Here is a 27,931-nt window from a genome sequence, read left to right as displayed (position 1 = left end):
CCCTGCGCCTCTTCGTCCACAGCGTCAGCCAGGCGAAGGAGCGAGGTGTTGGTCATCCCGCCTGCACATTCAGCGACCGGAAGGAGCAACTCGCAACGACCTCCCTCCCATCTGACGACTCGCCGCCAGGGTGTCGCCGATTCCAGAAGACGAGACGGGCTGCGAAACTCGGGACGGAGTCTCTCGTGGCCAATACCAAGACTCTCCCGCCGCACCCCTTGACATCCCGCCGCCGGTTCCTATTCTTTGTTGAGCGAGCGGCCAACGCCGCCCTATCATCACCAACCACGGCTCTGCATTATTTTCTACCATGAATACTCGAAATGCGCCGCTTTCTCCTGTCTCAGTAGGTGGTAGCGAATATTCCGTCGGCAAATATCAGAGCCTCGACAACGGCGATCCCTACAACCCGAACAACCGCGGCCTCATCTCCCCACCCGACTCGGGCGGAGCCAACGGGAATATGAATGGCTTTCCCGGCCCAAGGAGCGTCGGCGGGCCCTCTCCGCCCCCGTCCGTCGCCCGCTCCAGCACTGCCTCGGGCATGTATGCCAGGAGCGAAAGCGGGCGTAGCATGCGAGACGAGAACAACGAAGTCATCCTCGGCGTCCACTACATAGCTCTTAAGAAGTTCCTGCAGTCCACCTCCAAGGACGGCCGAGCGAATCCCCCGCCAAACCGAGCGCGCGACAAGCTTCTGCGTCTGTCTGCCGTGCAATTTCTCGAACTATCCACCGACGTCTACGATGAACTGCTCCGGCGGGAGAAGCTGAGCCGGCCTGGCCCCGGCCCCAAGCCACCGCCTTTCCTACAGCCCGAGGACAACTTCCACCCAAAGCGGAATCAGGCAAGGCAGAAGCTCTCGACCTTGGGGCCTCCCAGGTTCAGGGACCTGGCAACAGATGTCTTTTGTGAGTTGGAACGACGCTTCGAGGGCTTCGCAAAAGGTGATATCCCGCGGATGGGCAGTCCTGGATCTGCGAGAGCCCCAAGCAGAGCAGGCACCCCCGTAAACGGCATGAACGGGTTGCCTCCCAGAGGGATGCGACGACCGTCCAACGCCAGCTCCATTCGATCAGACGCTCCTCGCTTCAGCGACTACCCAATCCCCCCGTCTCCTGGAATGCCGCCCAATGGCTTTGACCGGCCCCAGCAGAAGCAATTCCAGAGCAACACTATTGTACCCAATAAAAGCACCATGGTCGAGGAGGACGATGATGGCAACGACTCGGATGCCATGAACCGGGTAAGCAAGAGAAGTGCAGATACGGGTGTGAGCGGGGCTCTATCAGAGGTTTGTGCCAGAGTCTACGATCACCCTACGCTGCTTTGTACTGAATTGCATGCTAACGTTGCAACAGCCGGACAAGAGGCAACTGGACGAATCTCAAGCTCAGGTACGCGATCTGCAGTCGCGGCTCGAGAGCATCGAGGACCAGATGAGGAAGAAAGACGACGAGTTGAATCGTGTACTGGACGAGGAGCGATCTCGATCTTCTGCAGACAACGCCGAGAGGAAGCAATGGGATGATTTACGAGCCGACATGGAGAGTCAGTTGTCTGAAGCGAGAGGCTTGAACGACAATCTCCGTGATGAGCTTGACCGGATGCGAGACGAGCACGAGGCCGAGGAGCGCCAGCTGCGGCAGCAAATAGAAGAGGCACAACAGGCCAGCAGGGACCTGGGCAACGCAAGCCGAAATCAAGCAGCAGATCCGGAACTGCGGCGAGAAAACGAGGACCTTCGGATGGCCCTGGAGGAACAGCAGCGAGTTACCGACGAGGTACGACAAGAGGCCCAACAATTTCTGCAGGAGATGAAGGTGCTCTCGCAACAGCACAGCCCTGCCTGGGAAAAGCAAGCCGAGCTGCAAAAGACCGTTGATTCGCTCGAACAGGAGGTTCGAGACTGGAGAAACCGTTATGCTCGAACCAAGACGCAGTTGCGCAACCTCCGAGCTTCTTCACTTGGCCTCACTATTGACCAAGATGCCGCCAAATACGTTCGCGAGAAGGGCTTTACGGAGGAGAACGGTCTCGTGAAGGACGTCCACGTCACCAAGTTTCAGATCGCTATTGACGAGCTTTTGAAGAAGGCGCGAACCGAAGATCCAGAGAAGGTGATTGACTCTATGAAAGCAGTCGTGGTCGCTGTTCGCCGCATCAGTAAGGATATCGACGAATCGGCGCCCCGGGATGAGGACACTGTTCAGCAGCAGCAGAAGATGAAGAGCCGAGTTTCGGCTACGGCCAACAATCTTATCACGGCCTCGAAGAACTTCGCCTCGGCCGCTGGCATTTCGCCCGTTTCTCTGCTCGATGCCGCAGCTTCTCACCTTGTCGCCGCGCTCGTTGAGCTGCTAAGAACCGTCAAAATACGTGCCACGCCTGCTGGCGAGTTGGAAGACGACGACGATGGCACAATAACACCTGTCGACTCGACAGGGTTCTTCTCCAACCGCACTAGCAAGCAAGACGCCTACCCGCCGCCCCTTTCGCAGGACAACCAGTCTCCCCTCGTTCCTCCTCCCCGATTCAACGGCCTTGGCTCCCGCGACAGTACGCAGTCATCAGCTTATAGCCCGGTCAACTCTCCTCGAGAGTCAGTGGACCAGTACAGCAGCAGGAGATCAATGCCGCGCAATATGCCGACCAATGGGGTCTACACAGACAAAAGCCTCCCCCCTGCCCCCAACGGATACGGTGCCCAGCGCCCTGACATCACCATGGAGGACCTCAAGATCTACATGGACAACCAGTCTGACCAGCTCGTCGAAACCATCCAGGGCTTAGTTGCCTCGATACGTGGAGATGCCCCTATCACACAGATTAACGAAGAGATCACTCAAATCGCAGAGATTGTGGGAAAGATAGTCCTCGAGACCGAAGGCACTTCTAGTGGCGGAGATATGGTTGGCCGTCTCAATTCTTGCCAACAACGCCTGCTGGAAGCTGGCGCACATGGTCAAGATCTGGCATCGCGCGGCCTTGGTGCTGGCGACCGAGAGTGGCGGATGTGGACGCAGACACTGCCTCCCATCGCTTTCGAAATCGCCCGTGAGACCAAGGACCTGGTTGAACGCATCGGGCGCATGGTTATGAATGACGGAGATGACTTCTCCTAATCATGCCGGCCATGGCAGCTCTGCTAATATGTCCTATTCACGAGTTCACGGCCTTTTTCAAGCAAAAAGATTTCTTTCAACTTGAGTTGCGACACTCTTGATACCCCTCTTGCGTGGAGTATTTCATTATCGGTACCCTTAAGGGGCAAGCAAAACCGACAACTACACAATTATTTCTCACCTCTCGGCTTGAAATGGACAATCTCTGTTCATTATCTACTGAGGGTTATTCATCTGCGGCGTGGATCGCGTATGGTGCACACTCAGCAGCGAAAGCCTTCATTTCTTTCTCTACTACTACTCTTTACGTAATTTGCACCCCTTGGGCCAATAGACTGGGGTTCAAAAATATGGGCGAAGGCGTAGCTGCTTTGGTATGACGAAAGGTAGAGCGATGTGGTGGCCAATGGCATCTTTCCGGCTGGACTCTCCGAATTCGTCCCCCAGAACTGAGTTGAGCATTGGCGGTTGTAGGAACGACGGAGATGGATTTGATGGTGCCACAGAAACAACAATGAACGACGGCATATGTATCATAAAACATGCCCTTACTGCAGGTAGTATTACCTGGCATGAACAATTCCTGGATTAATGGACAATCGTAAGAACTATAATGGACCCTGCGCTGACTGTGGCTTGTCTGTGTTCAGTATTTGATGTGTTAAATTTCAAACATGAGGAAAATGAATGTACAATTTTGGCGTGGGTTCGTCAACCCAATTATGAGAGCCTGCCCATGCGTTGTCGTTTCTCCGTCAGTAAGAGGAACGATGAAGAAATCACGCCCGCAAAGCGGCAGGACCAAGCATATTGTAAAGCGGTTTGTAGCCTCAGTCTCAAACTGTCGAGGTTGGCTGTGTTCCCAGCACCTCATGAGTGCATGGGCGGGATGGTAACCTGGCTGAAAGTATCGCGTATAAGACATAAGAGTGAACCACTTAATCCAGAGGCGCTCCGACAGCCGCGCCAAGAGCGAAACCTGATATTGGCTCTATTTCAACATGCTTTACTCCACATCCTCATTGAAGACTTCAGCGCTACCGACATCGCCCTCCTAACGTCTTCTCTTGGCAGTGCCTCTTGGCAATGCATTCGATCACCAGTCATGCAGCCACCTTCCGGGACGAAGGCATCGCGGAAACTAACCCGCATTTTGACAAGACTACTGATCACGGTTCCCTCGTGCCCATAGGTCTGAGTTTAGTCCGCCTGAGCCAGCACACAACTCCGGATTAGGCTTAGACACCCATCATCGCTCCTTATTGCCTGGAGAAGCCTGAATGAGAGTATTGGTAATTTATCAGACCAGTGATCAGACAAGCTGACGTGTATGACAGATTGCCAGGCGCGGAAGAGTCCGTGTCACTGCTTTTTCTAGATCAAATCACGACCCAGAGGTCTAGACAAAAGCCACAAGCAGGCTGCTCGGAGAGTGCAAATAAGCCTGATTCTACAGGTGTTGTCTTATATTGGAGTATCCTCGACCTATCACATCTACGGGAGGTTCCGAAGAACCATGGTGAAGAGCTCAAGACGCCCTGGAGAAAGCGGTGTTATTCCGCCAAGAGATATCGCGGGAGCCCAGCAGCACACCAATGGGAAACATTGCTTCGTCGACTCCACTGGCTACTATTCAGCTGACAGGGGGGTCTCAACTCTAAGTCTCACCAAGCTTCAGCCGCTTCGAGCCATGAGTCTCCTCTTTATTTCCTGCAGCCAACCAAACCGTGCCTAACCAACAGCAAGATGAACATTGAGCTTGCCGCCGCACCAAGTAATATTGGGCACTCGCGTCCATGCGCTCTCGCGTGCTGCTGCGAATCACCGCCCTCGGCCTCAAGGTTTTGATGTTTGAAGGCGGATTTCCGTCCCCGATGGCTACCTGCCTCACTGCGGTTCTGGCCCGTGCTGTCCTCGGTGGATTACTTTCCAGGCCCAGAGAAGCCAATAGGCAGCTATGGCTTCACCCGTGGCTCCCCATACTAGGTCTGTCTTGGCTAGGATCAGGGAGACTGCGTCCAAGATGTAGTCAGGGCTGATATGGCACTGACACATCACACGCCTCAAGGATGTCGGCACTTCTGGACCCCTGCCAAGAGGGCTTCAGTCTGCCTTGTCCTCGCGTATTGAAGCAGATCGTCGCTCCTAGCGTTCTGTCAGGTCTCAGAGCCTGTACATGGAGTCACATTAGCGTCCAATGCTCGGTTTCCGCTTGCTGGCATTTATGTATAATGTCTTCCCCCAGAAGACCCGCCGCGCTTCGCGTCCACACATGGTTCCTAGTCTTCTACTCAGTCCCCTTCTCATTGCTACGGTCTTGCTGGATACCTAGTTCCCATAAAGAAGTCCTGAAGGTCTTGCCCAACCAGACAAGTTTCAGTAGCAGACTGTTGCCATGACCTCTCCGGCCAAATACTCCAGCCAGCGTGCGGCTGGGAAAGAGCATATCCCGATCTTCCCAAAGGGTTTCATCGCAGTGCGGATTATCCAACTAGTACTGGGTGTCGTTGTGCTCGGTCTCTCCGCCTTCGGGGTCTACTTCCTTGTATTCTCAGGAGATTGCTTGACACTTTTCACTGTGTGTAAGACGGATCACTAACGATTATTCCTCTACTGACTGTATACAGGCCATAGCAACCATCATAGCCCTCGTCTACCACCTGATCGCTGTATTCGGTGCGCCCTCCTTGTACAACTACTGGGCGATCCTCTCTTTGGATATTTTCCTGGTCCTCTTCTGGCTTATCTCGTTCGCCGTGCTGGCTGCCGAAGTTGCTCCTTACCTGTCTGGAGTCGTCTGCTATTCCGATGGCTGCTACCGTGTACGTCTCAGCAGTGCCGACAAGATCTATGGCGCCTGCATGGCAGCCGCTGCGGGAGTTGGAGGTTTAGAATTGTAAGACTTCACTGAGATGATACTGTGATTATGGACTATCTAACTCCGATAGCATCATGTTCATCGTGTCCCTTGCTATTCACGGCGTGATGCTCCATCGTCATCGCAAGGCTGGGCTACACTGCATGCCTGTCCACTCTGGGGCCCATAATGCATCTGCAGCACCTGTGCCGGCACCCGTGGCTGGTGAGAAGGTCCACGCGCAAGCCCAAGTCCAGCCTCAGCAACAATACCCTCAACAGTACACGGCTCCCCAGGGCTATGCGCAGCAGCCCCAGTCAGGCTACGCTGCCCAGCCAACTCCCCCTCAACAGGCATACGGTGTTGCTCAACATCAATACCCTCAGCAGGCGCCTAGTCCTCTGTCGGCTCAACCGACCGGAAACTCATATCAGCAGACAACTGCACAGCACCCTCCGGTGCCTGGTCAGGGACCCTACGAAACACATGGACACTCCGTACAGCCGCCTGCACAGTGAAACTCGATGACTGACCACCATCGTGTCAAGCGCAATTCGCAACGATAAGAGGAGGGCTTTACTAAATGGGGATGCTTATATGTTCAATGATACCTGGCAATCGCTTTGGTCTTGCGGTGCTCGACTGGAATTCAAGAAAGATGTCCTGTATTCAGTTACACTACTTAATAAGAAAACGTTTATTTACAACTAATGATGAGGCATTTTGTACGATAGTCCTATACTGAAGATAATAGAAATGCGGAACGTTTCAAGTTCTAGTTTCCAACGTTTTCGATGCCTGTTCTCTTTTGTTTGCAAAGGTGGAATCTTGGCTTGCACCTGTGGAATGTGCAGGCACCGCCACCGGCATTGTCTCACCGAACTCGTTATCCCGAGACGGAAACGGCCAATGGGCACCCAGGAATTCACGGAGCGTCTTTGTTAAAATCATATATGACCGCGTTTTCATGACTTGACAGATTAGAGGCATCAAAATATTTCTCGTCATTTATATCAATGAAAAGTCTTTGATATTCCGCGGTGCGTCCTTCTTCTGATTTTTCACTGCCACCCACTCTGTCACGCAAATCAGTTCCGTCATTACTATGGCCAAGAGGAGCTTTGCACACTGGGATGTCTGGGAGACACTTCAGGGGGAATGGCAAGCACAGCGCCGGGGTGACCTGGTGAAGCGCCAAGAATATAGGGGAGATCTCAAGACCGACGTGTACAACACCTTTGGTGCGAATGAGGGCGCGGCCAAAGAAGACTACCTCGAGTGGCTACAGAAGAGACGGTCCGACGCTTGGGAGGAATGGCGTAGGCTCAAAAAGAGGATAAGGGATGGAAAACTGGATTGTCACCAGCAGGGGGACCCTGAAGCCTTGCTTATTGCTAAGTATGAGCGATACTTCGCCGAAACACCAGAGGCGGGGGCCTTTTGGACAGAAATTAACAGTCACTTTCCAAACCATATTCCACCATGGAATAGTCGATCCGGGAAAGATTCGGCGGAATGTGATATTGACCAAAAGTGTCGCACATGCTTGGACTGCAAGCAAACTTTGCCGTCAGTGGGAGAGTCTTTCCACCGCCTCCCTTCCGGATGCGGTGTATGTTCGGCACCCGTGGACAAGGCACTTCTAAGGGCCAAGAAAAACTCGAAGGAGAAGATTTACATCTGCCAAGAGTGCAAGACTAATCTCTGCATCTCCTGTGGAGGACCTGAAGCCGACATGCCTTGCTCAACATGCGACAGGGCTACAGATCTGCCTCCAAAGAAGCTATGTCCTTCAAAGTTCTGGTGTTGGGGTTGTCACAAAGATTTGACCGAAAGGAGGAACAAAAAGTACAGGAAGGATCCAGCTAGGTCGGACTTCCGGTGCGACAACTGTACTACCCTTCACTGCCTTCGGTGCGGAAAGATACACCGCGAGGATGAAGGCAGTACCTGGACAGATCAGTTACAGAAATACTGGTATGCGATTGAAGATTTCATATGGCCACTTCCTCCTAGGTCGATACCTTGGTATGCACGGAGAGCCGTCAGGCTTGGCGTCAAGCCATTAACGATGCATGACGTCTACAACCCGGATAACTGGTACTACGAGGGAGATTCCGAGGATGATTCCGATACCAGCAAGAGAAATGCACGGCACGGGAAGATCGAAAAGACAATCGGGCCAGGTAGTTCGGGCTCAGCAGGATCAAGGACATCATCAAGGTCCTCCCAGAGACTCAAAATTGGCCCCTCGCAACTCAATCGGATCTCAATAGATACCAGCGCATACGCGAATATGACTGACATCGACATGGCGACGTACAATCGACAAGTCTATGAGCTTGCAGTGAAATGGGCAGAGAAGTACTTCGCTATGCATGGCCTAAGAACCAGGATTGAGGATGAGGCATGGCTACAAGATCTCAGTCCGCAATTCGTACAATACGCAAACCTCGTGGTCCATGAGGACCACCAGTTTGGTGGGTATAGCCAGATACTCAACGACAAGAGGAACAGAAAGTGGCTCGTCGTGGGCATTCTGGCTCAGATCATAGAGAAAAAGATCTACACAGAGTTGCTATTTGGGATGACTGATGAGCAGAGGAGACTGCTTGATGAGCAAGATGCGCAGCTACTTGGGGCTGATGGTAAGCCTACATGGCGTTAGGAACTTTCCTGTGACCGACTAATGAATTTCATGAATAGGCTACGCCAGAACGAAGGCTCGATCAGAATACATTAATGCGATGTTGGAGAAGACACCAAGGAACCCAGAAGCCCTTCCAGGAAGATTTTGGAGTGCCATTGATGCTTTAGCCGTGTCTTCAGCGCATATATTTATGCCACTCTTTAATCTTACCCAGCAACACACGATGGATCCAGCCCAAGGAGAAAGTAATCCGATCGATATGGTCGGAGAGCTTCGTAAGATTCTCGCGCATGCTGGCTTCTACCACGTCTTCATGCGGCGTTCACCAACTATATACCACATACTGTCGGCAACGCCTGGAGCTCGTATGGACTATCCAATTGAAGGACAAGCAGACTATGAGCTGTACAGAGAGTCTAAAGAGAAGGCTGAAATTGATGGGAAAGTGTGGGAGGCACAAGAGAAAGCGAGGATAGCCGACGCTGAGCATGACCCTAGTTACTCCAAGGAGGACATCGCAGAACTGAAAAAGGAGTTTAGGATCGCCTCACACTACCGACTTCGCGGGGCCAAGGTCAAGTTTGCCGTCTGGCCCATGGTAACGCGTTACGTGCCTGTCAACGTTGGCAAGCCGGTGGTACGTGACAACTCCTTCATAGCCGACCGGGTAGGACGCCACAGGAGAAATCGTGTCACCCAAGAAGAGATTGAGAAGGGTGAGGGCCAACGTATTGTTGAGATCGGAAAATGCGTCGTTGTGTACTACCAGGGCATCATTTACCAGGATCCGAATGCCATCCGGGAGGCTAGAGACACCATAGGTCTCCCTTTACTTGCCTTCGTGAGCAGGTTGAAACACCACAATTTGAAGCGGATTAGCGACAGTTGGTCATGGTTTTGGATCAGCCTCCTCTCGGCTATGGCGGCTACGGTTGTATTTGGCATTGGTTTCTGGCTCACCCCGGACAACAACATTCACCTTCCACACCTTCCGGACTTATCCAAGCTGTTTCACTATACGAAAAACTACTTAGAAGATATCGAAAGACGAACATGGCTTGCTTTCCTAGCTATGGCGCTGCCGGCTTCTACTTGGAAGTTTCCTGGCTTCCGTCGCCTGGCAGTTTGGGGCTGGGTCGGTCTTTGGTCTCTCAGCTTCCTTTCATCGGTTGCGGTTCCCTATGCCGTAACGTTGATACAACCTTACATTGAGCCATATGGTTACTGGACGATCAATACTTTCTTGAACGCGATGTCATGGTTGCATGAGTCGCCTCGACTCATCGGGCTGTGACCTAAGGTGGTGTAGTGAGGTATTCTTTCGCCGGAAGATGGAATGTTCAGTATGTAATACACACAAGCCGTCATATTGACCTTCAACTTTTCTCACATATGTGCTCAGCATCTTCCAAGGATCCGATGGACGTCCTATACCAGATTCAAGAAGTATGGAGTAATTTCATGCTTAGAAATCTGAATACTAGCAATTTACAAAGCAGAACTTCAGCTATGTGCATTTCATTGGTGAAACATGTCAAAATACGTATCATTTAACGGGTCTACACATTGGTAGTAATATTATCTCCGTCTTTCATAGCCGAGTTCCATGTTCAGAGATCTCGAGGTGAGTTAGATGATTTTACTTGAGTTGCATAATAATCTGCCCGCGGCTTATCCGAGTCTAAGGATTGGGTCTCATTCGTGACCGGAGACAACTTTTCATGTTATTTACAAATCAATTAACGTTAATTGTTCGCTCCGACCAGCGGGCCAAATAACGCATCTAACCACATCTACGATGATAGATGACCACCATGAAGACATATGATATCGCAACATCTCATGGTTTGAAATAAGAGAAGCTACATCCAGGTGTCTTTGTTTTCTTCAACAAAATCGAAGAAGCTGATGGGCTTCCTACCTGTGACCCGGAAGATGACATCGTTCACTCGGTCTTCAGCTCCGTTTTTAATGCCCGTGTCCAGAATGCCCAAAAACTTGGCGAACTCCTTTGGCTGCCCAAAGGACTCGTGACGTTTCGCTAACTCATCTGTCGAGAGCTCTTGATACACAATCTCTCTACCTAGGACTTGAGTGAAGATGGAGGCGAGCTACAGGCATGTCAGCAAGCAACACCAGGTTTGGAGCAAAGGAGCCCACTGACATCAGTAGAAGTGTAAAGCTTGTCTCCTAAAACTAGCAAGTCTCGGTCTAGTAATTCGTTGGCTGTAAGTGCATGAAATGCCACAGCAGCTATGTCGCGGCAAGAAACCCAAGGAACCCTTCCTGGACCCGTTGCTGAGTATATCTTGTTATCCTCCTTGATGGATCGGACATGATTTTCATGCTCTACGAAGTTCTCTTGGGTTCCGATTAGCACTTGTACTTAATTTGAGTGGCTTCTGGTATCTATGGTTATGGAGTTGAAAGTGAGTTGACCAACCTTGAAACCACGTTGGTCGTATCACTGCCCATTCGAGATTCTCTTTCTCTCCAAGTTCTTTCAAGTACTGATGTAGATGCCCTGGGCCGAATCCCCCAATTTCGATCGCACTCGCACTGAGTAGAACAAATCTATTGACACCCTTCTTTCGGGCTAGATCGACGAATTCTCGTGCTACATGTGCCGGGCTAGACATATCAGGTATCACGATCCATACTGCAGAAACCGGACTTGAGATATTGGCAAAAGCCGGCTCCCATGTTGAAGAGTCAGACCAGTCGAAAGTAACGCCTTGATACTTTGTAGGATCAAGTGTGCTGCCTGAGCGTGTAGCAATGCGTACGGGAATTGAAGCTTCGTGTAGAAGCGGCGCAATGAAACGGGCCACCTTACCCGTACCGCCGGTGAGAAGGACAGTGCCGTGAGGGGCCATCTCGATGGTAGTCAGTTGCGCGAAGTGTTTAGTGAGTTGTGGGTGACTTCGAGCTGATGGTTCACGTTCAAGTTATACTTATGTTTGAAGTTATGGTTATGCGTGAAGCTGGGGTTGCAACTTAAAAAGCAAGCCAACGAAGCATCTCGACCACCGTAAACCCCGCTGCTTGGATGATTCGTAAGCGACCATCCGACCAAATTCCGTCATGAATCCGAATTCCGCGTCAGGTAACTCATCACGGCTCTTGCGGTCACGGATCAGTCCGAAGTGATTGTTAAGCCCAGGACTGCGCCAATTGAACCTTCGAAACCGGAGTTTGCACCCGGAATTTGCTGCGGAGTATCCAACGGCCGCCGGGGCGGGTCTGCCGGTGGGCCCGCATTTACACGGCGTTAAAACGGATGGTCATGGACGACACGGACTAAGAAAGGAAAATTGACTTTGCCCATACCTATTACTGAGCGTCTTTAATTCTAAATCCCGCGGCTATAAATGTGCTGTACGCAATTGACAAGACCCGGGATCGGATGGTAACAACAAGCAAAGACCGAACAGCACGAGTTTGACGCATCACACTTGACAATGGCTTCATCCTACGACATCCAGACATACCTTCTCGACCGGGCAAACGTTGAGGATGTACTCTTAAAACAGGTGCGTTATTCTTGATAAGGGCTGATACCTTAGTCTGCCAACGTTCCAGCTGATCATTTTCCCAGGTTCTATTTTATGATCACCGTGATGAGAAAGGCCTGAAAGATGAGGTTTATGCTCCAGAGTGCATCATTGATTACACAGTCATGTTTGGTGGCGAGCCTTTGAAAACGACTAACAAGGAGTGGGCTGCCGAGGCAATCAAGATTGTCAAGACTCTCGACGCGAGCCAACACGTCAATGCGTAAGGCAGACCTTACTCACACAAGCACATTACTTGCAATGATAAGTACTGAAGTAGTTTAGGGGAATACTGGTGCAGTTACCTCAGCCTGGAGCCAAGTCGAGGGGCAGACCAGATAAATGCACTGCAATTTCCAATGGCAACGGCCATATGGTGCGGGAGGCTGCCGATGGTGGGCCAAATATGCATACAGGAGTAAGTCAATCATCCACAGACACATTGAGCCTTTGTTTAATACTGACTCTCTTAAAGGGTAAACAAGAATACGAGCTGGTGCGCTTACCAGAGTTGGAAGCCAAGGGGGAAAACCCATGGAGAATCACGAAGCAGAAATTTATCCCTGCGTGGTCCGAAGGGAACTCCGAAGTCACAGCCTTGATGCAAGGCAGCGCAATTGCTCAGACATAACCTTAGAAAGAGCTTGAGGATTATATCGAGAGCTTCATGGGACAAGTTCGGCAGTGGTGTGCTATTTGTTTCTTATGCTATCTTGTAACATTAGCACCTCGCGATAACAGACTCACCATATGATTTTCAAAATTATTATCAAGGGCGAGACTTCCCATAAAAAAAGTACGCAGGAAACCACGACGAAAGAACTTGCTTATAAAGTGTTGAGACATTCTTGCGTGATCAGATCAATTGTGCTCTCCTATGCCAGTATCATGATTCAATACATATTCCAATGATCCATATCCGAATACGAGAAAATCACCCTAGATGACATAGATGAAGTTCTCGTTCTTGAGGTCTGTAACATCGTGCAGGCCTTTATCGTCCTCGAGGCTTTGCTGTTGGGCATGCTCGTTCTGTTCGATATCCACCTGCTTGCCGCCAGCCACATCCTTCTTCCTCAGCATAGACTCATCTACAATATCTGCCGATCTACCCAGTTGCTCGCGCGCTTTCGCGTGCTTTCGGTTCAAGAACATCAGGTACATTGGGATGAGTCTGTTACAGAAATTAGCATTGGCGCTTGAAGGGAGATGAGTCAGGCGTATAATACTTACAGTCCCATAGCTCCAACAAGGGCGAACATAATGAGGTTAGAGATAAGGCCAGGACGATAAGTCGGCGCATCATTGACATTATACAAGAGCGGGCCGATGATATTGCCTGTACACATACCCATGAACATAATCGCAGAAGTGGTCTTCTTCTTCGTGTCCCCGGCAGTGTTTTGCGCGCTCCAGGTATAGATCATTGGCGTGATGGCACCAAGACACTGAACGAGATAGTATCCAAAAAGGAGTACACCCTTCTGTGACCGAGGCACGGTCAGCATCATGATTGCACCTGCTAGAGGCAGAAGAGAGAGGCCGGTGATGGTAAGCCCCTTTCGGCTGTATCTTGTGGCTATCCACGCAGCACCCGTAATCGTAACGATCTGGACAGCGCCAGTGGGGAGCTGAAAGAGAATCGCGTCGAAGCTCTGGTATCCAAAGTCCTTGATAATCAGGCTCCCAAAAGAGCTAAATCCGCCGCTAGGGATTCTTCGTTGATAGTTAGCAGCCGTACTTTCACGGTAGTACTCTATCTGATAGATCGGTTATATGTACTTACGAGATTGAGACAATCAATATAAACCACATCCAAGTCTTGAGGTCGGTCAGGGTCTCAAGGACGTGATCCCACCGCCATTTGCGACTGGCAACCCCCATCTGATTGGCTCTTACACGCTCCGTTGCGATCAACTTCTCCCTCTCACTAAGATACTTGGCTTCCATTGGAGAATCGGGCATCATGAGGATGAATGCGAGACCGAAAAGCACAGTCAAGCACCCACAGAAGATGAAGATCGTCTGGTACTTGTAAATGCGGGTGCTCTCAATGTGCCCCAGACCATAGGTAATCAAGGAACCGACAATAAATGTGACTCCATTCATTGCATTCCAGTATGATGTCCTCAATGTTTGCTCAGAGCGTCTCCACCACATTTGGGTGACAGCGAGCAGAGATGGGGCGATCATGGACTCAAAGGTCCCCAGAAGGAATCGAAGAGCCATTAGTGAGCGGAAGTTGGTACAAGCAGCTGTGAGGGCGGCACACGACCCCCAACCAAGGACCGCAATACCGATCACTTTTCCATACGGGAATTTGACGAGAAGAAACGCAGCCAATGGCTGACAGACGAGCTGAGCGACGTACAAGATGGAGCCTGGAAAGGAGGCCTATTAGCATTCCTGAGCCAATAGCGCCGGGCTACGGATATGTAACTGTCAATTAGGAATTCTGATAGGGATAGAACTTACCGAGCAAACTATACTCGGGCCCTTGAAGGTTTGCATCACTAATTAGTCCGAAAATGGAGGTATACGACAGTGCGCTTTTGTCAAGTTGTTGAAAAAAGTATGCGCCTAGCATTAAGGGGAGAATCCGCAGGTCTATCCGCCTGAGCACATGTCTCTCCTCTTCATAGGTAAACGTAATTTCACCATGCTGAGCTAAGAATTGAGCAGCTTTTTCGCCGCCTTGAACATTAGGAGCCTGGGCTGCCGGGACAGGCTCGATAACGTCAGCACCGGACCTGTTGTCAGCCATGGTGGATTTGGTTGCTTGGGACCGCCAAACAGGAGACGTCGCTGATGAGGAAAGACTATAGGACAGGATGAGGCTCGTCCCATCTGTGGGAGGTGTGGGGGGTAACACGGCAAGTTATAGGAACCAGATAGCCGGCTTATCGGTGTAGAGCAGAGTCGCGTGCGCAAGCACTTCCGAAAGGACTAAGATATCCCTACCACTACTAACATACGTCAGACTTGAATAATTCAGTTGCAATGCCAATTGTTTTGTGGATACACGGAACGCCAACAGAGAACGTTCGGGACAGGCGAGCAGTCAAGTCAGAACGCTACCTCTAGCAGTACTGTGGTACAATAGCCTCGTAATCCCAGCAGAGCACAATGGCAAGCTGCTACCAAAGCCAGGTGTTGACTGATACCAAGGAAATCATTCAGAGAACCTAGCAACGCAAGGACTCATTGGTGGAACATCAAGATTCCGTCAATAGGCTCTTCCTTCAGGCCCTTGAAGATTCCAGCCTACGGACGGGGGTGGGGACCATGAGTACGTGTCAAAGAGAGACCAGAGATCCGTCGGGAGTTGACCGACCTGGAGTTTTCGGCTTCTGGTAGAGACGTAATCACGGTTAGGAGAGGTCAGCCGACGCTCACCCTAGGATCGACAGCATCATGCTATGTTTCGACAAGGGGGAAGGTCAGTAACAGCTACGATTGGTGAAACTAGAGATGCCAAGTTGATTTAGCCGGCTATGGACGTAGAGACCCCGCAGGCAAACCCCAGATTCAACCGGGCCAACCCCCAACTGTGCTAGGGGAGTCTGGGGAAGTCTGTGGGGGGCAATTTGGGCCAACTCCATTAGCCCCTTGAACGTTGTGGCAGAGAGCGAGTTTGCAAGCAAGTTCAACGCAGCCAGCTTAAGTTGGCATGTGATCTACTGTCGGTTGTAAAGGCTTGGTAGCCGATATGATTTGGACTCGGTGGGCCTTCGCAATAGCGCCTGGTGCTGCTGAGGGAAGTCGATATAATTGAACGCCATTAGAACGGTAGTCATACTTGGCTGACCTGTGCCAAAGTGCCAAGTAGGTACGGCGTAAAATGTGGTCTCGGCACATCAGCCGCAACGTTGCGGCGCACTTTACCCGATACCAAGGCTACCACCAACCCACCCAAGGTATGTCGTTCCCGCAGATCGGACTTCATGCCGATGAAGCAGGCTGTGAGGCGGTGGCCTTGGCAGCTCAACACTGGCGAGCCTACGAGGTCGGATTGCAGTCAAGGGCCTCGGTATTGACTAAGCCTGAACGTTGCTAGATACCAGCCTGCTATTTCGGAATATCTATAACAGACTTGACAGCACCGGATGGGTGGACTATTGAGCTAATGTTGGGGAAGGCGGGGAAGGTAGCAGGCTCCCCCACACTGATTACCCCAACTTCGCTAATTCCGGGGTGAACTGTCCCGATACAGCAACCCGAAGCATAGAGACTTCTTTGGCTCGATGCAGAGTATCAACATCTCTGTTTCTGACGTTTCTAATTTGGAGAGCTTTATACAAGATAAACTTCCACATGCGAATCACAGCTGGTTGCTTTCGCCCATAATCAAGCCTTGCCTGAGCAAAGGGGAATTCCTTCATCGACACACCACGAAGATATACACAACTTACACGGCTACTATCACAGACATATTATCTGCAAACAACGAGCCTGCCATCATGGCTGGCACAAAGAAGAAGTATGCCCTCATTGGGACGGGCGGTCGCGCCATCTTCTTCTACAGCGCTATCGCCAAAGATTATAGCGCAACATCCTGTATTGTAGCTATAGCCGACACAAATCAAACCCGGATGAACTTTGCCAACACCAAGCTCGAAACTATGGGTCACGAGAAAGTTCCGACGTATCCCGCCTCCGACTTCGACAAGATGATCGCTGAGACCAAGCCGGACGAGGTCATCATCACGACCATCGACCGCACGCACAACCAGTACATCGTCCGAGCGCTGGAGCTGGGCTGCAACGTGATCACGGAGAAACCGATGACCATCGATGCGCCGCGGTGCGTGTCCATCTTCGACGCCGTGCAGCGGACGGGCAACCAGGTGCGCGTGACCTTCAACTACCGGTACGCGCCGCACAACACCAAGGTCTTCGAGCTGCTGCGCAGCGGCGCCATCGGGACCGTTACCAGTGTGCACTTCGAGTGGCTGCTCAACACGTCGCACGGCGCCGACTACTTCCGCCGCTGGCACCGCGACAAGCGCAACAGCGGCGGCTTGCTCGTCCATAAGAGCACTCACCACTTCGACCTCGTCAACTTCTGGCTGCAGACCCGCCCGGCCACCGTCTACGCCCAGGGCGACCTCAAGTTCTACGGCCGGGAGAATGCCGAGGGCCGCGGTGTCACCGAGTTCTACACCCGCGCCCGAGGGAGCAACGTCGCGAAGCAGGACCCCTTTGCTCTGCACCTGGACGAGAATGAGCAGTTGAAGGCGATGTATGCCGATGCTGAGCATGAGGATGCATACTACAGGGACCAGAGTGTGTTCGGTGATGGTATCAGTATCGAGGATACCATGAACCTGCTTATTCGCTATAAAAACGGGGCCGTCATGACATATTCGCTGACGGCCTATGCGCCCTGGGAAGGGTTCCGCGTCAATTTCAACGGGACGGGCGGACGGCTCGAGTTGGAGGTGGTGGAGAACAGCTACGTGAACTCGGGCGGCGACCAGGCCAAGGAGGGTTCCATTGAGAAGACCTCGTTGGTGCTTCGGCCCTTGTTCGAGAAGCCACAGGAAATCGAGATTCCCGCCGGCGTCGGTGCTCATGGAGGCGGCGACACCGTCCTGCTGAATGACCTGTTTGGCGAGCCTGTGACAGACGAGTATATGCGCGCGGCGAGTCATGTAGATGGTGCGCTTTCCATTCTTACTGGTATCGCTGGCAACAAGTCTATGGCAACTGGACAAGTGGTAAATGTTGATGATATCTTGAACATCCCATGAGCCTTGCGCTACTGGGAAACTTACACGAGCTGCTCGGCTTTACCCTGGAGTCATGAGTTTTGAATAAACAGATTGAGCAACTCTTCTTCCAAATAGAATATGGCGGTACATATGGCAGTACATTGGATGGCATAATCCATTACTAGACTACTGGGCAGACCGTGTCACAATCTTATTCAATATGTCCACCAGTTACTACATGCCTCCAACGCAGCACAGTCAAGCCCAAGCTCTCGAGGAATATGTCGGAGCTGGAGTAGAAATATGCGGCCGGCTTGATCCTGGGTCTGGAACCTGCTGGGGAGAAGGACTTCTCTGAGGCTCCTCGTAAGATACGATGACCTCGTCTCTCACCAAAATTTGTTGGCTGTCGGAAGAGCGTGGCCTGGTGTGTACGTATGTTTGAGCAAGTGCTTCTTCGCTCCGATTATTGAGGGCAAATTCCTCGGGATAGATAATCCCTGATTGTTGGCCTGGAATGGATGGGTTTCGAGCCACCTTAGGCTGTGACCTGGAGCTCGGATGTTGATTGTACTTGTATCTCTTGTTCGAGCTCCCATTCCGCCGCTTGAAGATACTACCGAAAAGAGGAGCGAGAAGTGGGAGATTTCCGCATGTGATTGCCATTGATACCTCAAGATATGTCCATACCGAGGCAGTAGGGAGGCTGGCTGTTCAGAGATTCGCAAGCGGCATCCACACTTCAGGAGGGAGAAACCTACATGTAATGTCTTCCGCAGTGCCCAGCAGCGAAACCCACCGGATTACGCTTATAATATTTACACTAGTTGGCGTTAGTTCAGTTCCTATTTCCCTATAATCAACGATACCTTACAACAGACCAACGGCAAAGATTGCGTAGAGCGCGGCCCTCTTCCGCTCATTGACGTGCAGGTGTTTCAACATCGGCATCGGCATGATGAATATGGCCAGGTCTCCGAGTGTATTGAGCACGCTTTCCGTGAGGCTGATGTTGATCAAAGGGTCAGGAACGCAGGATCCACCCTCTATATTTCTGTCATAGAAGTATGCCGGTGGTTGGCACTCTAGGAGGGATGCTACCTGCGCTTGGATCGACCATAGGAAGGTATATACCCATACAGCCCATGCTACACGTCGAAAGCATCGTGTTCGAAAGATGCGTACGTAAAAAATAATGATGGAGGTTTTGATGAGTAGGTGAGCCGGGGGATAGAGCCGCTTTGTGAAACGACAGCGTCAGCCTATCTCAAGTCCAGACTACGTTTATTTATAGAGTAATGAAGCACGACATACCTGGATAATCCAGACGCTCTGACAAGGCTCATGTTAGCGTGTGTCAGAATACATAAGGAAGGGCTTATCTCTTACCAGCAGAGCTCCTTTGATTATTTCATTCGCATCCGGCCTAGCAAGTATAGTTGCCTCATGTTCCCCCAGTCCGAAGTCGAAGCCTGTCATGTTGTAAGTTTGATTGCATCTTTCTCTAAAAATAACAAAAAGATCTATATTGTACCCCAGAATGTCATGGCAGCAATTCCGTAGCTGCACAGCAATCCAGCAAGCATCCACCAGTCTTCATGATAGAGACGCTTAGTAACAAGTCGCCTTGACTGCAGCCGCATGCCATATGTCACCGTTGAGAAGACCAAGCCTGTAGTCGTAGCAGATATGACATACGCTTTCTTTTGGCCCGCGTCATAGTTATCCATGTGGTAAACCATGGTGCCGAATATTGACGTGCTGCAAGATACCAAGGAGGTAGAAGATAAATATGCTTACAGGAACATAGATTTGCTGATAGTGGTTTATTTTAATCGAAGGGAAGCCATGGTCACTTTGCTGGCATGCGGTGATTTGGTACTTGGCCTCGAGCTGCAACTAACAAAGGCGCAATCATTACATGGGGCAAGACACCCGTTGGCTGCGTGATGAAAATCGTGACCGCAATTACGACCCAAGTTTTACTCACAACTGTGGTGTGTGATAGGGGTTATTGCAGCAAACATCTACCTCGCCTTGCATTGTGACACATCGGTTACGGATGCACCGTTCTTCGTTGGAAAGACCTCAAGTTGCTCATCTTCAAGCCATGTAAGGAACGTTCATGGAGGAACGCTCAGAAGATTCGCCATGCTCATTCAAGCGCAAGGGGTGCGTTCATTAATATACGATAGCAACAGTGCTATAAGAAACGTTGGGCCCGAGTGACGCGAGGAAGGCAGACATTGGCGTATACATATTGGTCCACCAACTGAAATCAAAGTACAGAACTTCATAAACTCCGACCTATGAGTCTTAACTTTCCAGTCTAATACAAAGAGATGCCCTAGTTGTGTTGGGTTTAGATACGTGAGAGCTACAAGTGTACACGTAGTTCATGTTGGGGAAATCCGATGGTCTTTGGGAGGAATTCACCATTCTTGTGGGACGCGGACCCTCCATACATGCCTTACGATGGCATGTGAAGGGGAAATGAAGTCGCGCGCAACGTTGTTTTGCTAGGTCAAGCAAGAGCATCACCGCATTGGACGCAACTCGGTATTTGGACACGGAGAATGTGAGTGATACGGCAGCCTGACATACAACATTGCAGTCAAGGCAGTGGTCAGTTGCCAGTAGCTTCACTCGGGCTGTGGCGTCAACCCCACCAAGCAGCCACATTCAACAGCAGCGTCTGACGGAGTCGTCTTCGGCTGGTGAGGTCATCTGTGGCGCTCGTATTTAGCCGTTGCAGAACGCAACGAGACACTCGGCCAGCTACCGAGCTCGCGGTCGCACATCACGCATCGCGTCTGCTGCAAGTTGTAACGTTACTGAGGTGCACGCGACCATGAGCGTTATCTAGTAACGTCTTATCTCTGAGCTGCCATCTGCTGCTGCTGCTGCAACCGCCGCCGCTGCGTATTTGAACTCGGGAAGCCCGACCGAGTGCAAACCCAATGGCCTCGTCCAAACGTGGCCCCTCGGTCCTGGTACGCATTGCTTCTTCAGCTACAAAACATGTTCGCAAAAGAAAGCTTGTCTAATCCGTGCGTCATGTATACAGGTCACGGACTCGAGACAGCGGCCCCCATCGCGGGGAGTGCCGCAGAGACCCGGCACGGCCGGCGGAGGGCCCTCGCGGATGCCATCTATGCGCTTCATGACGGTCGACAATGTCTTGCAATACGCCTCGGAGATTCCGTCAGGCCAGCCCCGGCTTCCTCCGGGCCAGAGTCTACGCGGAGCTGCGGGCACGCGCAGGGTCAGCGGCGGAGGTCTGCCGAACCTGGCATCACGGACGGGCCAACACATCATGCCTTCGCGGACGACCAAGATCAGCGAGAAGCTAGTGCTGCTTCCGGAGACGGACGAGAAGGCTGGAGGATCTGACGAGGAGACTGAGGAACCACCCAAGGACGATGGAGGGCCTCCAAACGATGAGGAGATGGACATCCTCAAGAAAAGAGGTGGCCTACGCGGGAAGAGCTATGCCGAGCGACTGCCCAAGGGCCAGAGGACGGAAAAGGTTTCCAGAGTGACCGCCTACTGCACTGCGCAGTCCTACAAGATGAAGTCTACGTCCGAGTTCCTGCGCAAAAAACACGATGCGAAGACCAAACTCTACGACGACTGCCTGTACAGCGTCTACCACATTCCCATCCTCCCCGGCGTCGACGGCTATAGAGTCAGGAGCCGGCCCATATTGAAAACACCCGGCACAGGCAAGACCATCCTCGACCTGGAGATTGAGCGAAATGAGCGCAGAGACGACCACATGGGTTACGACTACCACCATTACGACGTGCACGGCGAGGAGAACGGCAGTCATCGTCGTGGCTCGGACGATCGTGGTCGCGACATGAACAGGTCGCAGCAGAACGAACCGCATTCCCCAAGTCCCGTCAATCGCCTGGCCCCCGACGCGAAGAATTTTGCCGAGATGTTTGTGTACTCGTACGGTGTTGTGGTCTTCTGGAATTTTACCGAGACGCAGGAGAAGAACATTTTGGCTGATCTCGCATTTGCCGAGAACGAGTCAGGGGTGTCACTCGTCACACGCCCCCTCGACCAGAGCGACTTTGAGACCGAGGAATTTCATTTCGAATATAGTGCTGACATCAAGCGACCCCGAGTTTTCAACGACATGATCACGCTGCTGCCGCGGTCGGACCACATGGTCAAGCTGACCATCAGCCACGCCATTGCCCAAAGTACCAAGCTGTGCTTCTTCGAGGAAAGAATGTCCGAGACCATGCTAGACGCGCAGCATGTGCCGAAGCGGCTGGCTTTAACCGGGGAACTGAACATGACCCGAACGGAGATTGTCAAGATCCTGGGGCGCTTGTTCAAGAGTCGCGTCGACATCAATCTCTGTAAGCGCACCACTCAATCGCCATGGCGAGGAAGTAAAAGAATGCCCGCTAACTCCAAATAGCTTCCAATATTCTCGACGTCCCCAACTTCTTCTGGGATGCCGAGCCCACACTGCATCCACTCTACGCAGCTATCCGCGAGTACCTGGATATTGACCTGCGCACCAAGGTGCTAAACGAGCGATGCCAGGTGTTCCTGGACCTTGCAGAAATCCTCTCGGATTCCGTTGCCGATGCAAAGATGAGCGCCATCACGTGGATCGTCATTGTCCTGATCATCGTCAGTATCCTTGTCACCGTGACCGAGGTCGTCCTACGTTTCACCATCCTGTCCAAGGAGAAGGGGAAGAACGAGAACAACAACTCGGCACACGCCGCGGAGATTCTCCGATCGAGACTGCATGGCGCCATCTCGAATGCGACCCTGGAAGAATTGAGACTGTGGAGTGCCGGCCTGAGCGAGCAGGAGAGACAAGCCGTGTGCGGAGCAGACTACGTGGGCACCACGTTTGCCGGCATTTGAGCAATGTTTGTTTTTCGCATTGGAAAGGGATAGGGCAATTATGGCGTCAAGTGCTTCATTTGCGATACCCTGTTCTTCGTCGAGGGAGGGGTCTCCTCTTAATTTCGTTTGTAGCATCATCATTCATAGCATTGCTGTGGCGTTGGCGGGAACATGGCATACATTCTATCATCTATCCACACCGATGCCCCAGAGGCGTGATGTTGACAATTCTCTGGACGCATGAAGATGCAGTTGAGGCGCAAGCATACCCGGAAAACTCGTCAAGGTTATATGTCTTAACGTAGAATATCGCTCCAAGACTACAGTTTCAAATGTGTGATCATGCCAAGTCTCATTTACAGATCTAACAAGCAGGCGATAGTGGTACAGTTGGGGTGAAGTTCCAACCCATCTAAACGCTTGGGTCTAGTTCTAACGTACAAGTAAAACCCCACCAACTCCAGGCTCTAGGTTTTAGATAGTCTCCCACCTCTACCTTAAAACTTGTAAACTTGGTCCTTGGAGTAGCCAAGCTCGCTCAGGATACCAGTAAGCTCTCCTTGGTCCTTGGGGCTGACCTTGGCGCCGGAGACGGCCTTGTAGAGGCCGGGAGGGCCGCACACGAAGACCTTGATGTTCTCGCTCTTGGGCTCGGGAAGCACGGTCTTCAACAGATCCTTGGTGATGAATCCCTTTCCTCCGGTCCACTCCTTGGGCGGGTTGTCCAGGACGTAGAAGGCACGGAAGCGCTGAGGGTAGGTGTTCTCGAGGTCCTCAAACTCGCGCTTCAGCAGGATGTCCTCCTCGGAAATGTTGCCGAAGACGAGGGTGACCTTGGTCTTGTCCTCGGGGTTCTTGAAGATGGCGCGGGCAAGCTGGTACATGGGTGTGATGCCGGTGCCGCCGGCGATCAGGGCGATGTGCTCGTGCTTGTTGGCTTCCCAGGCGTACTTGGGCAGAGGACCCTTGAACTCGAGTCGCTGTCCCGCTACCATGTCGTGAAGGTGTGTCGACATGGGGCCGTTCGGGTACTTCTTGACGATGAGCTCGAGGTAGCCCTTGTCGTCTAGCAAAGTTGATTTTAGCATCCTCACGATGATTGGATTTGGAACATGTGGGAGAGAGCTGCTTACCCTCGTCGCTGGTAGGGGTGTACGGCCGGAGGACAGGCTTCTCAGCACCTGCATCCTTGTACTTGGTCAAGATGGCGCTTGCAATGGTCAGGCCCGAGACCATATCATCTTCGGGCAGCTTGAAGCGGAGCTTCTTGGTGTTGTGGTTCACGATCTCGACATCCTCGAGGAGCAAGGAAACGAAGCCCTGGTCACCGCCAGTGAACGCCTTATTGGCCGGGCCGCTCGAGATCTTGCTCTCGGCCTTCTGTGCGGCGCTCTTGCCTTGAGGGGTAGCGAAAAAGTAGTAGCCGGCACCGCCGACGGCGGCAGCGGCAGCGGCGTAGACGACGGGGCTCGTGCCGCTCTTGGGAGGCTCGGTCGCATATGATCGCGAGATCACGTTCTGGGAAGCGCGCCGTCAGCCACAATGGCTCTTGGGATGTTTCGCCATTTCTCTCATCTGAGAGGTCGGAGCTTTGGGGGCTTGGACCAGTGGAGAAGCAGCCAGTGCTATCCCGATGGAATGGGAGAAAGACTTACGCGCTTTAGCGGCTGAACCGCTCTGAATGCTGCCCTGGAGAACATGGTGGCTGTTTTTGGATTTCTTGAGCTCAGGTGAGTCGATGAAGCAGGAAAGGCACAATTGCGTCCGGGGAAGAAGCAACTTTGACGGCACTTTGGTAAGCAATGGCGGGATCGGATCGGCACATAGGGACCTGTTCCATTTAGTTCATGACGTACTCGGCCACCAGGGCTTCGGCCAATCACGTGATGGCATCCATCCAGGATCATGCCATGGCGCCATTATTCCTGCCGAAAAAGAGCAACAGACTGACTGACACTCGGCTTTGTCTCTGTCAACACCACTGCCAGTTGTTCGTTTGTCGGTTTGCCTTGTGCAATTGCTCTCGCATCGCATTCGAATCCTGGATAGGCATGACCCCAGATCAGCCAATGCCATATCTTTACATAGTAAAGAGCAGCGGCTTCTCAAGCAAGAATCTCGCGCAATGCTTCGTGACGGCTTGCATGCAATCGGTAGTGGTCCGTTATAGCCTACTACGATTACATCAATGATGACTTTTCTGAATGGTGTAGGAGCACGAGGATAGGTGACTATATCTACGTAGCAGTCGGAGTGGTATCGGTACGAAGATAGTGTGCTGCGTTTAGCCGGACTGGCTTCAAATGCCAAAGTCGACAGGAATATATACCACAGAATATTCTACCAGGCATTTCCACAGCAGTTGGTCCCGATCGGTAGAGTTGGACTACCATTGCAAATAGACGTTTCCGACTCCGAGGGTGCCGCAACGCTAGAATTGCCGATCTAGAGCTAGACCATAGAGAACGCATCTAGCGTGTCTGGCAGTAGGCGCCTTAGTGAACCTTGCCTGGCAACCAGCACGTGGCGCTGATCATAGGAAACGCAGGTCCCGAGCGTATTGGTACAATATCCTCCTGAGGTTCGTGGTGATTACATGGTACTCCTTGCTCTTGGTAGCCTTGCGTTGGAGTCGCGCCTGTCCTCAGTAGCGATCGATGAAGCAGTGGGAGCTCTTCCTCGGGCGTTCATTGTTCGCAAGAACATAGTAACATCCGGCGCAGCTGGCGAGAGACGTAGATTTGCATACAATCATGAGGCACCATCTAACTAAGTACGCGGTGACATGTTTCAGGACACACGCAGTTGCCTCATGCTGGCAAGTATTGCACGTCACGAATGTGTACAGATTGTGGTTTAGTTCCAGTGATCGCGATTCATCAACGTTGTTTTGTCGCATTGCCTCGGTGCATTGAAACGCGGGCCTTGAATTTCCTTCTCGCATTGTTTCTAAGTGACGTCACCCCCACCGGAAGTTAATTCCGGGCCTTACGGAGCCCTGGACTAATGCTAAGTTCCTACATCCAATATCCATGATGACTTAGCAAGAGACCAGGCAATCTAGCATCAGTTTCTAAGGAAGAGAGAAAATTCTTCATGTCTCAAGATCTTGTTCTGCGCACTTTGTATAGCCCAAGGTTGCGGTCCAAGGGGCGAAGGTGACAGACATGGACGAAACAAAGGAAAGCCAGACTTCTCATCTTCGGCCAGCACCTGCACCATCGCGACAGCTTAGGGAACATGCTTTCCATACCCTGCCTGCCTATTCCGGCCCGTATAGTGTCGGCTGCATGGAGATCGAGCTGCCGGTCAGAGAACCCCGAATATTTTCACGCATCAAACGAGACAACATTCCTGCCCTCAGGCTGGACACGGTGCTTTTCTCGATCTACTATCCCTGCGATGTCAGCTCTTACGCATCGAATGGGAAGACGCCTTCGAAGCCGACATGGTTACCTCGGCCACGGGCTCGTACTTGCAAAGGATACGCCAAGTTTCTAAGCATCCCTCGCCTGCCCGTCACTGCCTACATTGCAGGAACAACTATGTTCACCAAACTGCCAGCATTACGGAACGCGAAGCTTGCGGGAGGCCCACCGCACGAGCAAAATCCGCCTCTTCAAGAAGATAGTCAAGCAACTTTGGGAGGCGACAGCGGCCAAAACCCCGTCTTCCCAGTAATTCTCTTCAGCCATGGACTCGGCGGATCTAGGATGTGCTGTAGCGCCGTTTGTGGAGAGATGGCAAGCAATGGATTTGTCGTAGTAGCTTTAGAACATCGTGATGGCAGTGGTGCAAGGAGCTATGTCAACGTACCGCCCAGCCAGAATCTAGCAGATTGTCGTGTTCTGGACAATACGAAGTCGGAAAACTCATATCTCGTCGACTACATCTTTCCAAAGGACAATCCGCTGGATACTTCGCCTAACAACGAACGTGGCCCGGATACTGAGCTTCGTACAGCCCAAATTGAAATGAGGTTAGCGGAGATCGAAGAAGCCTACGCAGTACTGGAGCTCATCAACAAAGGCCAAGGCGAATTGGTCTTGAAGAACAACTTGCGTAAGGAAGGCAACATCGGTTCAAGCTCCAAAGGGTTGGACAACATTGACTGGTCAGATTGGCTTGGACGGCTTCATCTCAACCAGGTGACCGTTATGGGGCACTCTTTCGGTGGTGCCACAACCGTCCAGATGACTCGCGAAGGTGGCCGCTTTCCGTGGGTCGGCCAGGGAATTGCTCTTGACGCTTGGGGTCCAGCTATACCAAAACTTGGAGACAGCTGCCAGAAACCTACGACGAAGCCTCTTCTGGCCATCGGCTCCGAAGCGTTCATGCACTGGCCTGAAAACTTCGACGGAATTGCGGAACTATGCAAGAACGCCGCAGATGCTGGCGGAAAATGCTGGATGATGACGATCAAAGGTTCTACTCACCTATCTCAGACTGACTTCGCCATACTGTATCCCAATTGGATGTCGTGGTTCGCGAAGACCATGATTCATCCCAGGCGGGCTGTTGCGATCACCATAAATTCATCCTTGGAGTTTCTAAAAATGGTATTACCGGAAGAACAGACGGTCGGTAACTCGTGGATTGATGAGCATTTCTTGGATACCGAAGTATTCTCGCCCGAAAATGGCATCCTAGACGAATATAGACCGGACGAAAAATGGATGGCAGCTCGCCTCAAAATTCCGCACGAGTTTCGACTTCGTCTGATGAACTGGCTTCGAAGGGTTTCAGAACCACCAGACGCGCCGAGAGATGCTTCAGGAAAGCCACTCGTCGGGCTCATTACGCGCCGCCTGGGTGACGAGGTGTGGATGCATCTGAGCCCTAGAAAGGGGAACGTGGAGGATGGCATTGAGCCAAGCGAAGAGCTGTCAAGAAGGGAGAGCAGCACGGGCAGCAAGACGTAAGCGTTGCAGTGCGTCGTCGCTTCATACAATACATATTTCAATGGCGTTCAGACAGGACTAGGAGAGTAGCATGCCTTAGCGATGCATCGGAATACCCTGAGACGAGATGATTTCTGGGGATAGAAGCGGGAAGCGAGCCCCTTCGCATTGTACATTAGGTATGCGGGAGCGCTTTGCAGATTTAGCACCCAGATATTTATACACTGCGGTACTGTACGACCTTAGGCG

The 27,931-nt window shown here is 51.9% G+C and overlaps 11 protein-coding genes across 11 annotated transcripts; 7 read left to right on the top strand and 4 right to left on the bottom strand.

Moving 5' to 3' along the window:
* Positions 1–310: 310 nt before the first annotated feature.
* Positions 311–3,125, top strand: JN550_004208 (uncharacterized protein; the record flags this gene model as incomplete). Its single annotated transcript, XM_049315698.1, has 2 exons — positions 311–1,294; positions 1,362–3,125. The coding sequence occupies 2 exons, from the start codon at positions 311–313 to the stop codon at positions 3,123–3,125; spliced, it is 2,748 nt and encodes a 915-aa protein (XP_049173746.1).
* A 2,395-nt stretch (positions 3,126–5,520) lies between these two features.
* Positions 5,521–6,500, top strand: JN550_004207 (uncharacterized protein; the record flags this gene model as incomplete). The annotated part of the gene is made up of 3 exons (XM_049315697.1): positions 5,521–5,703; positions 5,753–6,021; positions 6,074–6,500. The coding sequence occupies 3 exons, from the start codon at positions 5,521–5,523 to the stop codon at positions 6,498–6,500; spliced, it is 879 nt and encodes a 292-aa protein (XP_049173745.1).
* A 587-nt stretch (positions 6,501–7,087) lies between these two features.
* On the top strand, positions 7,088–9,926 carry JN550_004206 (uncharacterized protein; the record flags this gene model as incomplete). Its single annotated transcript, XM_049315696.1, has 2 exons — positions 7,088–8,630; positions 8,689–9,926. The coding sequence occupies 2 exons, from the start codon at positions 7,088–7,090 to the stop codon at positions 9,924–9,926; spliced, it is 2,781 nt and encodes a 926-aa protein (XP_049173744.1).
* A 568-nt stretch (positions 9,927–10,494) lies between these two features.
* On the bottom strand, positions 10,495–11,508 carry JN550_004205 (uncharacterized protein; the record flags this gene model as incomplete). The annotated part of the gene is made up of 3 exons (XM_049315695.1): positions 10,495–10,743; positions 10,797–10,993; positions 11,076–11,508. 3 exons carry the CDS (start codon positions 11,506–11,508, stop codon positions 10,495–10,497), a joined length of 879 nt encoding a protein of 292 aa, XP_049173743.1.
* A 585-nt stretch (positions 11,509–12,093) lies between these two features.
* On the top strand, positions 12,094–12,817 carry JN550_004204 (uncharacterized protein; the record flags this gene model as incomplete). Its single annotated transcript, XM_049315694.1, has 4 exons — positions 12,094–12,165; positions 12,231–12,409; positions 12,472–12,604; positions 12,662–12,817. The coding sequence occupies 4 exons, from the start codon at positions 12,094–12,096 to the stop codon at positions 12,815–12,817; spliced, it is 540 nt and encodes a 179-aa protein (XP_049173742.1).
* A 308-nt stretch (positions 12,818–13,125) lies between these two features.
* On the bottom strand, positions 13,126–14,950 carry JN550_004203 (uncharacterized protein; the record flags this gene model as incomplete). The annotated part of the gene is made up of 4 exons (XM_049315693.1): positions 13,126–13,360; positions 13,420–13,902; positions 13,973–14,567; positions 14,662–14,950. The coding sequence occupies 4 exons, from the start codon at positions 14,948–14,950 to the stop codon at positions 13,126–13,128; spliced, it is 1,602 nt and encodes a 533-aa protein (XP_049173741.1).
* A 1,696-nt stretch (positions 14,951–16,646) lies between these two features.
* On the top strand, positions 16,647–17,939 carry JN550_004202 (uncharacterized protein; the record flags this gene model as incomplete). Its single annotated transcript, XM_049315692.1, has 1 exon — positions 16,647–17,939. The coding sequence occupies one exon, from the start codon at positions 16,647–16,649 to the stop codon at positions 17,937–17,939; it is 1,293 nt and encodes a 430-aa protein (XP_049173740.1).
* A 219-nt stretch (positions 17,940–18,158) lies between these two features.
* On the bottom strand, positions 18,159–19,642 carry JN550_004201 (uncharacterized protein; the record flags this gene model as incomplete). Its single annotated transcript, XM_049315691.1, has 6 exons — positions 18,159–18,610; positions 18,662–18,723; positions 18,775–19,139; positions 19,215–19,232; positions 19,290–19,372; positions 19,435–19,642. The coding sequence occupies 6 exons, from the start codon at positions 19,640–19,642 to the stop codon at positions 18,159–18,161; spliced, it is 1,188 nt and encodes a 395-aa protein (XP_049173739.1).
* A 1,218-nt stretch (positions 19,643–20,860) lies between these two features.
* Positions 20,861–22,799, top strand: JN550_004200 (uncharacterized protein; the record flags this gene model as incomplete). Its single annotated transcript, XM_049315690.1, has 3 exons — positions 20,861–20,893; positions 20,968–22,276; positions 22,339–22,799. 3 exons carry the CDS (start codon positions 20,861–20,863, stop codon positions 22,797–22,799), a joined length of 1,803 nt encoding a protein of 600 aa, XP_049173738.1.
* Positions 22,800–23,278: 479 nt separating this feature from the next.
* Positions 23,279–24,481, bottom strand: JN550_004199 (uncharacterized protein; the record flags this gene model as incomplete). The annotated part of the gene is made up of 3 exons (XM_049315688.1): positions 23,279–23,847; positions 23,915–24,299; positions 24,437–24,481. 3 exons carry the CDS (start codon positions 24,479–24,481, stop codon positions 23,279–23,281), a joined length of 999 nt encoding a protein of 332 aa, XP_049173737.1.
* A 1,467-nt stretch (positions 24,482–25,948) lies between these two features.
* On the top strand, positions 25,949–27,703 carry JN550_004198 (uncharacterized protein; the record flags this gene model as incomplete). Its single annotated transcript, XM_049315687.1, has 1 exon — positions 25,949–27,703. One exon carries the CDS (start codon positions 25,949–25,951, stop codon positions 27,701–27,703), a length of 1,755 nt encoding a protein of 584 aa, XP_049173736.1.
* Between the last annotated feature and the right edge of the window lie 228 nt (positions 27,704–27,931).

This window comes from Neoarthrinium moseri (assembly GCF_022829205.1).
Source record: "Neoarthrinium moseri strain CBS 164.80 chromosome Unknown scaffold11_Wmoseri_CBS_16480, whole genome shotgun sequence".
NCBI lineage: Eukaryota > Fungi > Ascomycota > Sordariomycetes > Amphisphaeriales > Apiosporaceae > Neoarthrinium > Neoarthrinium moseri.
The sequence above is the reverse complement of the archived record's forward strand: the minus strand, read 5'-3'. Positions and strand labels throughout refer to the sequence as shown.